We start from the raw sequence: 16387 nt of genomic DNA, 5'->3' as shown, positions 1-16387 counted from the left end.
TGTGAAGCTAGTTCATTTAGGCTTCCCTCGGTTATCATTTGTCCTGCATCCTAATAATTACGATTCCTTTGTGGGGGGAGGAGAGCCCAGCATGTGACAACACGGAGGGGGTATTTACAGAAGGTGGCTCTATTAGGTAAAACTAATCATTTTAAAACCAACCTTTGGTTCTTTGTACCTTTATTCTAACCTATATTTAGGTCTTATCTTATTGTCAGTGTTCTTTTTAAGAAACAGATTGTAACATTTTGGAATTCATTATGGTGTATGAATATGTAACTATAATTGTTTGAATGGCAAATCCGTCTGGCAGTAAATTGAATATACTTTCTTGCTATGAATTCACAGATGACACAATAAAATTTCTCTGGGCTGGGAATTCTGCTGTTACATGCAAACTGTGTCTAAAGTTCAGAAGAATGCACACACTCCACACTCAGGGTCTGCCTCTTGCCTGTTCCCCCCAAGCCTTCTGCCCGTGATCAAAAGGCGATCTTGGGTTTTGCCTCCTCTCGGGTAACTCTGATCCCTTCAAAGAAGATTCCAGAGAAGGCTGGTTAGGTCATATTTTCTAAGAACTAAGACAGCTTTGAATTTCCTGAGATCATGGAACAAGGGCCGGCACAGGTGTGCTGAGCACATCCACGACCGCACATTTCCTTTGCCTTGGGAGTCTTTGGAAAACTTTGCATTGCTGGAGTAGCACACTTCCACCCCGAGCTTTCGGGTTCTGTTTCCCAGGCAATTCTGACAGGAGGCAAGGAGTGAGTGAACCCTTGTAGAGTATTTAGACTCAGATTCCTTGGCCTCGTTCCCAGAGTTTCTGATTCTTTACACTAGATGAGGACCTTAGGATTTTCATTTCTGGCAAATGCCTAGGAGATACTGATGGCCTCAGCCCTGAGCGTCACTGGAAAGCAGCACCCTGGCTCAGCCCATCTCAAACTTTACAGTGTCCTGCTGCTGCAGTACAGCTAGCTGCTCCACTTCCTAGCAGTGCTGGTGCCTACTGCTGACCTGGAGTAGCCAGTCTGTAAGTCTAGGTCAGCAGTACCCTGAGCTAGGAAAGCAGTGTGGTCCAGGGGTCCCTAAACATGTCTTGAAGTGTAATATGCAGACTGGAGCTCTGAGCTGGCCAGACTAGAAGAGTCAGTTGTACCCATGGTTTGTCTTGAGTGTGTGAAGCCGCCCAGGCAAACGCTGTATCCATAGCGAGTATCCTTGGAAAGATTTTCAGTTTGCCGAAGGACTCAGGGCTTTTCTTCACCTGAAGAACACAATGGGATCGCCTGGGAGCTGCTGAAATAAATACACAGACCCCCCCCACCTCTCTTTCCAAGCAATCAGATCTAATCAGTGAGGTGTTTTGCAGACAGTGGTGTTTTTAAAAGCATTGTGAGTGATTTTAACGCGCACACACAGCCAGAGTGTAGAAGACTGAATTAAAATATTACATCCCATAGTTGTGTAGATCCTTTACTGTTTTCTTCTTCGTCTTCAGGCTGAGTTATGTTGTGCTGTGTTACCGGGGGACTTTATTAGGCAATTGAAAACACTTTAACTTGGCATCTTTCATAAACCATGCAGGGAAGGCCCTATGCAGGGTCTCCTGCTCTTAAAACCCAACTTCAGGGGAAAAGAAAGAACTGGGAAAGCAGTGTGGGTGTTTCTGAAGGAGCTGAAATATGAAGTATTCCTGGCTCTTTGTCAACAAAAGCCTAATTTCCCCCCTTGGGGTTGTGATCGTGTGGAGCAAGTCTTCACAGCCGAGCCTGCCAAAAAAGGTTATGATAAAATCATGGAATGTGAATGAAGAGAATGCGCCAGTGTAGCTTTTAAAGGAGTCGGCCTGGAAACTTGAAAGCAGGGGGATGACATATGTACTGCATTTGCTATAGAAGTTTCCAGAACAGAATAACGCTGCATGCAGGCAAGAATTGGGCCCGGTGCTGTCTTTGTGACTAAGAACAAATGAAACAGGGCAGCTGGCAGTGTGCTGATGAGCACTCAGCAAAGACCGTGCCTTCCTTGCCATTGCAAAGCCATGTAGAACTGAGTATTTGAGCAGAATCATGGCCACGGACAAGACATCCAAGTCCTAGACGAGCTAAATACGGAACTTTTGCTTTGGGTTTTATGGACTACAGAGAGAATTGTGGACTTTGGCAGCTCAGCCACTCATCGTGTGTCCTCAACCAGGTGTCTTAGCTTCCCAGGATCTGTCTTGTCATCTGCTCCATACAGATGAAAATGTAGTCTCCTTTTCACTGAAGAACACAAGGTGGGGTGGTGGTTGGGAGGTCCTCAATTTGGAGAGGTTTTTTTTTTTTCCATTTCAATCCTTAATAAGAAATATTATACATCAAAATGTTTGCCTTGTGGCTTTTTTGTGAGTTTTAATTAGTATTCTCTGCATGTTAATTATACTTCAGTTTAGATTTCTTCTTCTTAACTCTGAATGTCTATTCCTACTTAGAGTCAGCTCTGTCTTGCCTTCAAGGTTTTTTCCTCACTGTTCCTTGGTGCTGGAGTATTCTTGTCTACTACTTGTATTCCTATGGCCCTCTCTGTTGTCACCATGTATTCTCTAGCAGCTGGCTTAGAACTCACTGTGTAGTCCAGGCTGATCTGGAACTTGCTATGCTGACCGTGTTTGTCTCCTGAAGGCTGGGATTGCAGGCATGTGCCACCAGGCCCTGCTTTCTCTTTCTTTGCTGCACTGAGGAACTCTGCTGGCTGATGCAGTGCCTTGGTATCATTGATTGTACTTCAAAGCCTTTATCGCCACCTGGCACAATGCTGAGAAGCCCTTTGTTTGAATGCCTCTCTCTGGAGCCATAAATCCAAGAAAATCGGACTTTGTTCCTTCCCTGCTCAAGTCATTCAGTTAATGTTTGTCAACTGAGTGAGTGAAAGACAGATACCAGGACTTCACAGACTATGCTGCTATCACAGCATTTATCTCCAGATTCTATCAAGTGGCCGAGGGCCCCTGTGACACCCAAGGTCAATGTCACAGCTGTTTCCATCAGCGGAAGGGACACCACAGTGAGATCTGGAGCAAACAAGCATAGTAAGCCCTTCGCCTCTTGACTTCATACTCCGTGTCCTTATTGAAGTCTGTGATATCAAAACTCATCCTAATCTGGGGTCTTTGAGTTATCCTAGGAGTTACTGGAATTCCCAGAGATGTTTCAGAATGGCGTATTAGGAGTTTAATATCAACAGGCAGAAGGAATCAGGGTTGGTGCTGAGGGAGGACCCAACAACTCAACTATGCAGTTGAGTCTTCGAGAGTCAGATTTAAATTTCACTGCTATTTTTCAAGTTTTCCAGCAGCCAATGTGCAGCATTCTGCTGCTGCCTGGAGTGACCATGCCAAGGGATTTAGAAGTCAAAGGAAGGCTTCGGTCTCAGATGTTTCGTAGAGCTCAACCAAATACACAGGGTTGACAAGAGTCTGGCTGCATGACTTTACCCCTCTCTCTTAAAAACTCATTTTTCCTCTTTCCATCTAATAGCTGTCCATTTGTCTTTTACTTAAAACCTAGGTTTAAGCAGAAAACTCTGAAATGTATTTGCTGCCTTCTGAGTTGTGGTTTTACTTTCTCTGTTGGTATATGGTTCTGGAAAAGGCCTAGAAATAGCCACTGTCTAGTCTAGTCGTGGAGGGTCAAGTGACTAGGTTTGATTGATACTTTGCATAATTACTATGACATCATTTTATACTAGGTAACCATATCAGTCCTCAAAGGAAGATTACTGGTATGGTAAAACTAACTTGTTTTTCCTTAATTACTTTAGTTGTGAGTCATATTGTCTTTCTATATCTGGGGCAGTTTTTACTTTTATAAGATGCCAGTTGCAAAGTTACCAGGGCAACCAGACAAAAAAAGCTTGCTAATTAGCTTAAGTATTATATATAGATTTGTTAGATGCCATTGGGAAAGAGTTTAAAAGGACTTCTTTTCAAATAGATAAAATTTTCAACTTCAAAGGTAACGCCTTTCTCATTCATGGGAAATTTATGATGTGGCAATAGTTTCCTTATTTATCTTCCGTGTGGAAAAACGAGCAAGAGAGATGTAGAAGAATAAATAAAGATTTCCAAGAGAACTTATGTGTTTGAAACAGGCTGAGAAAGAAGGAGGCAGAACAACAGTTGCTGGTGCCATGGTAACACATCGAGGTAAGTGTGTACAGGATGCTGAGTGCACACAAGTACTAGGTGATCCAGTGAAAGATGGGAAATAAAGCAGCTATTAACAGTTATTAAACAAGAAAATATCTAGAGGTTTTACAAATCTCAATTCTTTGAAAGCGTGATTTCACAGTTCACCAGCTCTGTGTAAAACTTGAAACACATGCCTGCTGTCGTCGTATTAACAGCCCCGGTTTGAAGAGTGACGGCGAACAGTGTGGCGAGCGAGACGTTGCGACTCCCAGGAGAGTTTGCAGAAATCAGAAGACCTGAAGTTTCAGAATTAAGAAGGCTGATTTCAAAGATGGGCATTTGTGTTCAGTAGATAGAGAGGGTATGTTACTTTTAAATCCTCATGTTTTAAAAACTGCCCATAACACTATATATGTTCACACATATGTGCAGAGGCATAAAATCTCAAAGAATTAACAGAAACAAAAAAATTAGACAGCACGCATGAACTAGTAACAAATCATTAAAGAAAAACAAAAGGAAAACTCCCTCCCTCCCCCCAACTTAGCTCTACAGACATTTTATAGCAAAATAAAATGTTCTGAAAAACGTCAAAAAGAAGAAATCGGTGTTGAGTTACAGATTATTTCAAAACAGATCACATTGAGAGGAACACATATGAAATTTAAAACATGACTGAAGTAGTATTTGGCTAAAATGTAAAAGTCACATTTTTATGTGTTTATAAGTAAGTAAGAGAGAAACACAAGTGAATTAGTCTTTATGTTAAGACTCTTCAGGAACACTAGCAAGAATCTGAAAGACTAAAACATCCCAAAAGGTAGAGGAACTGACAGGTACAGAAAGCAGGAACTGTGAGACCTTGTCAGTGAAGTCTCCTGGGAATTTGGGGTTTAATACAGCTTAGGAAAGATGAGTGTAAAAGAGCTAGGATAATAATATAATATTGAATAATTGCCAAGGCACCTGCCTGCCCCCTTTCCATTTAAGGTAGTTTTATGAGAAAGTTATATGTAAACATCAAAAGATAGTTAACTTTGTGCTTACAGAAATAGTTTTGCAGTAGTTGGGCATGTTGGCACACACCTTTAATCCCAGGATTTGAAAGGTAAAGGCTGGCAGATCTCTGAGTTTGGAGGCCATTCTGGTCTATATAATGAGTGCCAGGCCACCCAGGGCTGCCCAGAGAAACCCTGTCTCAGAACAAAAACAAAACATCTTTTACAGTAGTGGAAGAGATAGAATACAGAAGTCCTCTTTGAAAGAGTCTACGTAACTATATCTAAGACTGAATAGGCCAGCACTTGGAAAAGAAAGTGGGGGGGGTGAGAGAGTAGGCATGAGTATTGGGGGGTATGAACTCTAGTAACTACTATACTCTTTTTTTTTTTCGGTCTTTCGAGACAGGGTTTTTCTGTGTAAGTGTTGACTGTCCTGGAACTTACTCTGTAGACCAGGTTGGCCTTGAACTCACAGAGATCTGTCTGCCTCTACCTTCCGAGTGCTGGGATTAAAAGCATGTGCCACCACCATCCAACCTATATCAAATTTTTACGCTTAAAGATCCTAAGTTATTAGGAAGTCACACTCAACAGAACCATTTAAAATGGGGTGTTTTCTAAGAACCCAAAGGGTGCTTTACCATCTGCTAATTGACTGTATTAGTTAAGGGAAAGCTAGTATAATTGTCTCGAGAAGAGTTGAAATAGTGTTTGGTAAGATTAAACCTTAATTCTCAACATTCTTGAACACTTTCACGTTTAAAGTCCTGATTCATGTATGTTCACTGACAGTTAGCACTGCCTAGGTCGCCTGCCTTGGCCCCCGTGTGCTGCAGAAGCTCACACGGCTCTCATGCCATACACGCTTTAAGAAGTGACATTGTTGAAGAGTGTCAAGTCGAGTAACTAGCAAATGCTAATATGTTGGATTTATATGCAAAACATGGAAGAATATGTTTGAAAAACCTTAACTATATATGTCAAATCCTCAGAGAATATGAATATAATAGAATGTAGGGCTGGGGCTCAGAGAGTACTTATGTACAGGACGTCCTAGGTTAGATCCCCAGAATCCCATAAAACCAAGCCATACCACAGTCCCAGCGCTTGGGAGGAAGAAACATGAAGTTCAGAAGTTCAAGGTGATCCTGAGCTACATAGCTGGTTTGGGGCAACCTGACCTACACCAGACCCTGTCTCAAACAAATAAATCAATTATAATAAATAAGCAAATGTAATAATTTAGTGCTCTTTATAGGTAGAATTGGGGCTTTTCTTTATTATAAATCAGCATCAGCATCTGCCAGATAAGCAGTCCTCTTGGATGTACTTTACAAAGACCAAGCTGAACCCCATTGCCAAGATTAACCTTCTATTTCTCAGCTCTTTGAGGATCCCCATACTGATGCAGTGGGGGGAGATTCTCAACGTAGACTCCTCATCATTGACGTACTTTCTCTTTGCAAGGTAGTTCCTAGGGATTTTGGTATGAAAGTAAATGGCTAGGTGTTTTGAGAGTGGAGCTAAGACCTCTGTGGCCCACACATGTGATTGTAGGCTCTGTGGCTCTGAGGAGCGGAGAAAGTTCAGCTGTGAGGGCTTATCAGAAACTATATTTCCAGTCAGGAAAGAAGTTAGCCCAGATAAATCAACTCAGGAGGGAAGAAGGTCAGGGCCGAAGCTGAACACCTTCAACAGCAGGCAATCCTAGGACAGGAGTTATATCATACCAGAGTTCATGGACCAGACGGACCAGGGTCAGCTCACCCCAGCCCATTCACCAGCCGTATGGACTTGGGCAATTAGCTTAACCTGCCTGAACCTTCATTTCATTACCTGCAAAATGGAGCAGATAGTAGCTCAGAGAATTCCCAGGACGTCAGAAGGGTGTGTGTGTGTGTGTGTGTGTGTGTGTGTGTGTGTTCCACTATTGAAGTTTACCCTTAGGCCAGAAGCTGTTTTCACTTTCCACTCTGCTTTAAGCGTATTGGCTGTTGGTTTGATGGCAGCAACTGGTCGCAAGGACAGCAGGGCTTGCACTTGACTGTTGACCCTGACTGAGGCAGAGGTGTGGTACAGTTGCCTTCTGACCAACAGGAAAAGTAGGGCGCAGCTATAAGTTGTGTGACAGAAAGCACGTCGCATGACCTTTAACGACAAAGTCATCTCCGTGTCCAACACGTTGTTAACTGTAGAAAACAGTGCATGGATTTGGCTCTCTTTCCTCTGTCCAGATCCTCCTCTGCCTCTTACTCCCCGCTCCCCCGTGTCTTCTGTTACTCACAATCCCAAAGCCTTACAATTGCAAGAGGGGACCTCTTGCGCAGTCGAGATTACGTCCCCTTTCTTGGAAGGCTCCTCCGGGTATCTCTGCAGCGCTCATCTCATTCCACGCTTGTTCTGCACCTCGCAGCTGCCCCTCCTCCTCAGCAGTCCTAGCTCCCTTACTCTGTCCGTCTCCCAGAGCGTTTAACACTCTCTGTTGCTGTTTATAATATCGATCGCTTTTCTCTCACTCTTTACTGCCTCATAGACCTGATGAGAGCAAGAATCAATCTTAATCTTTCTCTCTCCCCCTCCCCGTTCTCTCTCTCCCGGTTATCCCAAACGGCTAAATCAATTGGCACTCAGTAAATAGTTCTGGATGCATTTTCTAGGACTCTAAGCGTGCGAAATCTCCTCGCACGTGTTTTAGCTAGACGCGTAGTTAAGGAAGGTGACCGGGAAAGTGAAAGGGAAGGCAGCCAGATTGGAAAGTGAGCAGAGGAAGAGCCAGGTATCATCCCATCACTTGGCAAGAGGAGGCAGAAGGATGAGGACTTCCAGGTTCACCTCTGCTGCATGAGGCTTTTTGAGGGAGAGAAGTCGGAAAGAAGCAGGTTTGGCTCGGGAATGACCAGTTACGTCTGTTTTATCTAGAGCTGAGTGAAATGTAAGCGGTGCCTTGACTCTTGCTTTTTCACTGATTAGGCAGGTTCCTTGCGTTTTCTACCTTAGGTTGGTTGGTTTGTTTTGGTATACGCACACAGAGACGAATAAGGAAACTCTTGACTTCAATCCTGTTCTGCGGTGCCATCTCTGGGTTTTAGTTTAGTAACGTCAGTTAAAGGTTGCAGAAGTGGTCACTACAGCACAGTGTGGCTTTGTTTCACTAACATCTTCCCAGCACTCAGACCCTCTTCAAAGGTCACCGTCTTTAGTAGTTTTAGATTGTCAGAGTCTTTTCCTCGAGGCCGTGGGTCTCTTAAAAGCGTAAACCAAGAACGTAGCCTGAGGACTCCAGTTTGATGAGCTCGGACTCCGCTGCTTAGTCTTACACTTGCTGGGTAAAGCCCACTGTTACTTTCCCCATCTCTGAGACCCAGCTGTCTCCATGGGTCAGCAGGTGGCATTGCATGGACAGGTGCATCCCGTGGGCCAGACGTGCCGTGTAGGAGAGTGACGGGAGAAGGGTGGCTCATTGTCTTGTTCAGCTACCACGTCATAAAATTGCACATCTTAATCAGCTGCTTTCATCGAAGCCCATTTGGAGGTCAAGTTCTTCATGTCTGGTATCATTCATATTGTCTTCAGTCCCTGGAGCAGCCAGGGCTTGTTTCTGTCACTGTTTGGATTTTTAATCTATATCACTATCAAGAAAGAAACCTCACGACCCTTGGGTTCACAGTTAGTCTAGACCTGAGTCTGAGCCACGTGAGGCCTTCCCTTTGCGTCCCCTTGAGCTTTGTAGTAGGTGTTGGCTGTACACCATGAGCAAGGGATGACCTGTATTTTGGTGTCACGGGCAGCTCTTGGTAGAGATTTCCCATGGTTGAGATTTTCACCAGACTTCTTTTGTTCCCCTGCTCTTTGCATCGTAAATAGACTTGGGATGATCTGTTCTTCCCACAAAAGTGCCCCACACTGCCCTGGGCATGAGCTAAATTCTTTCTCTCCCATTTAGAAGAGAAGCCAGATTGCTCCAAGGCCCGCTGTGAAGTCCAGTTCTCTCCACGTTGCCCTGAAGATTCCGTTCTGATCGAGGGCTATGCTCCTCCTGGGGAGTGTTGTCCCTTACCCAGCCGCTGCGTGTGTGACCCTGCGGGCTGTCTGCGCAAAGTCTGCCAGCCGGGATACCTGAACATTCTAGTGTCCAAAGCCTCAGGGAAGCCGGGAGAGTGCTGTGACCTCTCTGAGTGCAAACCAGGTATGCGCAAGCTGGCTGGGCAGCATCGCCCCTTTGCATCAGAGGGCAACAGGCCCCTCCTCCAGGGCTTCTCCACTCCCACCAAGATGAGCATTGTTACTTGTGCTCAGATGGCTTGCTGCTTCACTAGTGTCTCACTTTGCTAGTGTCTCACTTCAGGTCTCTAATCAAAGAGCGGAGGGCTAATTTCCTGGCGCATGAGCACCATTATGGAGTAAGCCAGCCCTTTTCTCTTCCATCTGTATTTTCTTCATGTATGTTTGAGGAAGCTGTTGGGGAAGACTGTGGTGCTATAGCTCCCTGCTTCGCTGCCCAAGAGACGATCGGAAGCCGCATTTGCAGATGCGTGTGTCACGTGGAAGTTGTACATTTAGAAGCACACATATATAAAACAGAATTACGTTTGGATAAATACACACATCCGAATGGCAGATGTTTTATAAGGAAACAGCCCCAGCTTTCTTCCTTGGCAGCCCCTCCCGTCCGCCTTGGCTTCGAAGCATGCCCTCCGTCACTTGACTGTTTACTCACCTTCTTTGCCAGTATTGGAATTCTTGTCATGTCGCAGCTGTTTCTCGCTTTACAGTGTATCTAACAGCCTTACCCCAGTGCCAGCATTTCTAATGTAGTCTGTGACTAGATCTAGGTTGTAGTGATGTCTTCTTCGCAAGTTTCTAATGACTGATCAGTTTTTAAAATTTTTTTCCTTTTATTTTTCTTTCTTAATTTTAGTTTTCCTGTTAGGTAAACGCTTCAGGCCAAGCGATCCCTTGTCCATCTCTTGAACTGCTCTGTCAGAAACTCTTCTCGCTGTCCATCACCATCCGTGTAACTCCATGGTCTCACTCTGTTCTCATCCTAACTCTTGTCCCCTGTTTGATTGACAGACAGAAAAACACTAGAAGGGCCCTCTGGGTTGCAGGGATGCAAGGAATCTTTGGACATTTGTTGACAGTCGTTATTTCATTTGGGGATTCAAAATACAAGTAGATGTCGCAATAAACAGTGCTTCTCTGTTTGCCCCTTTCAGTTTTCAGCGTGGACTGCAGCACCGTGGAGTGCCCCCCTGTCCAGCAGGCCGTGTGCCCCCTGGACAGCTACGAAACTCAAGTGCGGCTCACAGCGGATGGTTGCTGTACCCTACCGGCAAGGTTGGTTTGTCACCGGTTCAAGTTTCCTTTCTGACTTGTTTGCTAGCACCATCCCCTGGACAGTTTTTCTAGCCTGCAGCTTGTTTTCCCTTGGGAAACCCAATCCTTGCCTGTTTCTCTGGAGAAACCACTGGACTGTTACTATTACTTGCTATTTACATATGTCTCTCCTCACATCAAAGCCAGGTGTCATCAGGTTAAGCCATTAATCTTAAGGATTAAGACTCTTCCTGAAAGCACTTGGAGGACTAGGAAGTAGGCAGGCACGCTTTCCCCTCCGTGCACAGATTAAGAGGCAGAACGAGGCCTCTGATAGTAAGACACGCCATTTGATCCTTTGCAGCAGATCTTGTGAGTGTGTAAGCCAAGTGCCCAATGTTATGAAATACTGACTGCTTCAAAGAGCTCATCAGAAGGGGTCTGGATATGTGGAGTCATACATCTCCCAGGGCCCATTTCATATTGAGGCAAAAAGGTGTCTGAATTCTTAACAGTAATTTTGAGTACCAGACACATTTCCCTTTAGCTGTAGGAGATAAGCCACCATCATTTTAACGTCAGTAACAGGGCATCCATTGAACGCTATTGAATGAGGTCTCTAGACCCCGAGAGCCCTCGGCTCTGCTGTTGTTGCTCTACAGAGCATCACAGTGATGCTAGCCAACAGTATGTTGCTTTCAGGGAACCTGGGTTTGCAGTCTGCTTCCCCTTACCCATGATACCTCTTCTCTGTCATCACTACCTCCTCCGTCTTTTCTAGCCCTTTATGTCGTCTTTGTAATAAAGACATTTCCTTTCTTACCACTTCTGTTCTGCATAGAATACCAAGAGCTGAAACCCTTCCTTATTTAGTTCCATCTGTAACCTCTGCTCCAGTCCCTTCCTAGTACCAGGCATTTGACATTTAGCGTTTAGACTTACTGCATGAGTAGTTTTGGTTATAGGAATGACTTTATGAATTAGGAATATGTAAGTATAGGTAGCCCATAGTTAAAATAACCATGTGTTAGTTGGGGTTCTATGCTTTGACCAAATCTTTGAGATTTGGCTCATGATCTCAGAGGTTCTGTAATAGGAGGAGGATATTTCAGGGCAGTTCGCCAAATGGCATCCAGGGAGTAGAGAAGAGGGGTTTTTGATTAGGGAACCCCATACTCTTCTCCCATCTGTTCCATTGGACTCTAGCCTATGCGATAGTACCATCCATATTCAAGGCAAGGCTCCCCCACTTAGCCCTCTCTGGCAGTGACCTCCCTCTCAGACCCACTCAGACCTAGACCAGGGGTTCTCAACCTGTTGCTCACAACCCACTTGGAAGGTCACATATCAGCTATCCTGCATGTCAGGTATTGACATTACGATTCGTAACAGCAGCAAAATTGCAGCTATGAAGTAGCAATGAAATAATTTTGTGGTTGGGGGTGACCACAACATGAGGACCTGTATTAAAGGGTCAGAGCATTAAGAAGATAGAGAACACTGATCTAGATCCTTCTCAATCCCATCAGGTTGATTAGATGAACCACTACAATAAGTTTCCTTTTTCAGTAATCAGAGAAGATACTTAGAGTTTGTTTTCATAATTGCTTTTTTCTTCTTTCAGTTAACGAAATGTATTAGGTCTCTAGTGTCCTGGCCTTTTTCTTATCCGAAGCCTAGGATTCTTTCAGACATGTCCTCTATGCTGTGTCATGAAGTGGAAAACCAAGATTTCTGTGAAAGTGGTGTGTTAAAGAGGTATAGCCACCTCCCTGTGACATTAGGATGTTGTATCTATGTGATGTTGTGTGCAAAGGGTGAACACCCATGCACACACAGGTACAGCCAATCACCAGCAAAAACAGTGGAGCAATACTAGTAGTCACAAATGTTCTTTAGAGGCCTTCATAAAAAGGGAGATGGTTCATTGTATCAGAGAACCTAATTAGTCAAAGCCAGGCAGGCCTGTCGTTGAGTGAAGGAACGGGACAACTTTGAACTCAGTTTTACAGCTCTAATTAGCACCTTTTGTATGTTGGAGGTACAGGGGACTTTTTCTCCCAGTCACTCTTGTTGGGTAAAATGTATAGGATCTGTAGGAAAACACTAAATCTCAGCTTAAGGAGGAAACCTCACAACTAATAACACTCAGCAGTGAGTCACGACGCTGCTTTCTGAGGCCGACTCCAGTTCCTGGCGCTGGGTAGATGTCTTCCCATCTGGATGGCTGCCTGCCAGCCGTGCTTAGAAGAAATGTTACATTGGGACAGAGGTTGCACCAGATGCTTTCTGTTGCGACTCTAGTAAACAGAAACCTGAGGGTGGGTGTTATTGTATTAATGCAGTTGTGACTTGGGCGTTCTGCTGAAGAATGGTCCAAGGTAAATGGTGCAAACGCAGAAGCACGGAAAAGGAAGTCATCAAAGTCCTGCTGTCAATTATTTGCAGGGAGGACTACGTTCTCACAGCTCTTACCTTCCCGTGTGTTAGATAGCCAGTGACCCATGCTTGTCCCCTTCCCTGCTACACACTCACCCTTTGTTCCTGCCCAGTCAGTGCTCTCCCCGACTCTTCTCATGCTCAGGACCTCTCTCCACACAGTGTTTCTCTTCTTTGACCTGGACAGCATCTGCTGTCTTTTGAGGATTCCGTTTTCCTCTCTTGAAGGTATTTTCGATCTTCGATGTCTCTGGTGTGCCCTTCTGATCCCTTGTAACTCCTCATTCATCTGTTTACCTAACACGTTTATAATACATTGAAATCATTCAGATGTTTCTTTTTTATTTTGTGATTCTCAAAGAAAAGTGGGTATTTGTGATCTCTAATACAAGGGAATAATGTGGCCAGAGTATATTATGAATGAATGAATGAATGAATGAAGAATGAATGAATGAACGAACAAGCCCATGCTTAGCCAAGGTAATGCATATGTTAAGGAAGAGTGGAAAGAACACTTGTAGCTTCTTTATCCCCTTCCCATTGCTCATAATGCATCATCTCACTTTAAAAGCCTTGACTTGCTCCCAGACCCCTTCCTTAAGCTCTCCTACCCCCCAGGACTACAGAACGATGGCTCCCTCCTAGCACTGCCCTCCCCTAACACAGCATGAGTTGACCTTTATCTCTCCAGTCCATCTTTTCTGATACCACTCATCCTGCAGGATTCCAATTAAATTCCACTTTATCCACAAGGTCTTCATCTTTCACGTCATACCTGTCCTGCCCCCTGGGAACTCCAAGAATATCCTTTTCCTTGCTGTCAGTTAATCACGCATTACCTTGCACCTTTATTTAATTGCTGCATACATAAAGTCTTATCTCACTAGCTGAAGAATGTTTCTAGAGGTCCGCAATTATGACATATTTCCTCTGTGTGTACGCATTAATATTGGTAAATGCAGAATATATGTGCTCGGTCTGTTGCTTAAGTCTGTTGAGGATAGCTTCGCATATGAACCAGGGTCTCTCTTATTAAAGAAGTTTGTAGGTTATACTATGATCAAAGAATGAAAGCCCAAGCAAACATATAAAAATAGAAATAAAAAGAAAATTGCCTAATTTATAGTAATAGCATTTTAAGAGAAACCTTTGTTCTCATGAGAGAAACATGTTTCCTGTGCAACAGAAACCAGGATGGAATATATAAATTACTATCATGATTGTTTGACTTTATCACCTGCTTGTAAAGACCTTGGCTAAGAACTTAGAGCAAAGCCAGTTGTTAGAGAATTCAGGCAGGAGAGTCTTTTAGGGCAGAGAAGGGTAAAATAGCTGAAAGTCCAGCAGTAAAAATTTACTTTTCACTGAGAGTAACCACTTCTCTTATGGCTTTGCTCTCTTTCATAAAGACCTTCCAGCTCTTCCTAGCAAGGCTGTTTGACTCAGGCCCCCAGCCGCCCATTTCTGTGTGAGCTCCTGCTCAGCTTGTGAGTCTCCTCTTGAGTGGCCTGCTTTTATTCCGCTGATTCATCAAATTCGAGTGAGGTCTTACAAGGGAAGGACTCCGCTCTCTGGGTGGATAACACTTTTGCCACTGACACGCACTTCTTTCTTGGCCTGCCCCTGGCCTCTTGCAGCATCCTGGCTATCTCTTTAGGACCCAAAAAATTCAATTTCTGTTCTCTTCACGTGGATCCTGAAGGCGATAGATATCTATCATGCGCACGTGGGAAAGAATTAACCATTGACCGAGGATCTGTACTCTGCAACCTGGTGCAGAGTTGCAGGCACATTGAATCCTTTTAGCCCTTTTCTGTTGTTTCCACTCCGTGATTTCAGCAGCTAACTTATCACACTTTCTAAGAGAAGACAGAAAAAGATAAGAATTCACATATGGGGCCTTAATCAGGGTCTGAACACCACCGCACAGTAACAGAAGGAGAAACAGAATGTCTTATAGGGCTGTGACCCTTTGTGCATATAGTGTCCGTGAGTGTGTGCACGGTGTGTGCCTGTACAGATGCTGCCATGCACAGGGGATTTGCAACGAAACAACCAATGTGTTGTGTACATCGATGCAAATGCTGTCTTTGTAGAGCTGGAAAAGCTGTCCTTACACAGTGTGGGGCCAGCAATAACAGACATATCTTAACTGTGTCACGTACCTTGATCATTACCAACCCTTTGCTCATTTTATCATCTCTATCACCATATGGAATTTACAGTCTAGAAAATGGAAGTCTAGAAAATGACTGACTTCTGTAAAACCGCAGCTGCTCCTTGGCATGAGGGGCAGGACCAGTCTGTCTTCGAATCAGGATCTTCGAAATCCCTGTGCTCCTTCTTCTGTAGTGTTTGTGATGTTTTCTTGTTCTTGTTAAAATAGAGAGCTAAGTCAGCGATGTGAGCTTATGTCTGTATCAGCAAAGTGCAAATTAGCGACAAATATGTATTTCAGTTTTTCATTGCCATCCCCATGAGCAGTACAGAAAGCAAAAGACCTTCTGTTTCTCCGTTCTTGGTGCTGGCTAGGCAGTTCTCGGCATATAGGTCTGGGTGCCGGTTATGTTTTGGGAACCCCGCTGGCATGACTTGAAGGACAACTTGTGTCTGATCTTCCATCCTGAACTGCTTCACGTGTGCCAGAAGGAGGAAGTGTCACAGCAAGCATCTCTAGAGACCCAGATGTGGACATCCCTGCTCCTGCCACTTTGTGTTTGTGGAAGCAGGTCACAGAATAAGCCCTTATCCAAAGAGTAGCAGAGTAGAGTCTTCCTTTTGATGGAAGAAGCATCAAAGAATGGCCATTTTTAATCCACCACAGTATGCATTTTACAAAAATAGGTGACCTTTAGACCTGACTTTCTGGTTGAAGAAAGTTGCTGAAATCCTGCAGGTGAGTGACCCTGTTCTAAAAACTAGTGTGCTTTTGGCTCTGGCCATCTGGGTCTTCTGAAATTCAGGCAGCTTTATAGTTAAACTTGCTACGTCCTCATCACTTTGTCCCTCCCTCTTGACAGTTCGTCTCAGCGCAGACACGTGTTCAAGGCCTCTAAGTACCACCTCAGCTGTAAACCTCATTTCAGTTACTGTAACTCAGATCATCTCTCCTTAAGAAGTACTGGGTTTTTCTCGCTCAGACAGCAGAAAATGTCATTGAGGTGTTTGGGGAGGGGACGCCAAAACAACTATTTCCCAAAACTAGGACCATGTTTAAAACAAAAAGCAATCTTTAAAGGATGTGAAATAGAAAAATTCCGTCACTATTCATCTTGTCCGAGAGAAATGGATCTACCTGCTGTATCTGGAGGCTGGATGTACCTGAGAAACACTGTGTGCGTCCATGTTCTGCTGCCAAGCCTAACCTTTAGCCCAGCTGGATGTCTGTCGAGATAGCTTCCAGGTCACTGTCTGTTGTTTGTTTTCCTACTCTAAGGGTACATTGCCGGCTCCAGTG

General features: G+C 44.3%; 1 protein-coding gene across 3 annotated transcripts in view; it reads left to right on the top strand.

The window, feature by feature from the left end:
- Window positions 1-16387, top strand: part of Crim1 (cysteine rich transmembrane BMP regulator 1) — a 177055-nt gene that overhangs the window by 72237 nt on the left and 88431 nt on the right. Inside the window, exons 3-4 of one of the 3 annotated variants that reach the window (XM_005360785.2) lie at window positions 9119-9361; window positions 10392-10512. The exons of 1 other annotated variant lie outside the window; for it this stretch is intronic. In XM_005360785.2, the coding sequence (XP_005360842.1) occupies window positions 9119-9361; window positions 10392-10512 (364 nt within the window). The remainder of the gene's footprint in view (window positions 1-9118; window positions 9362-10391; window positions 10513-16387) is intronic. One more of the 3 variants, XM_013351355.1, reaches the window with a different exon arrangement.

Source organism: Microtus ochrogaster, linkage group LG3 (assembly GCF_000317375.1).
Source record: "Microtus ochrogaster isolate Prairie Vole_2 linkage group LG3, MicOch1.0, whole genome shotgun sequence".
Taxonomy (NCBI): Eukaryota; Metazoa; Chordata; class Mammalia; order Rodentia; family Cricetidae; genus Microtus; species Microtus ochrogaster.
This window is presented reverse-complemented; position numbering and strand designations above follow the sequence as displayed.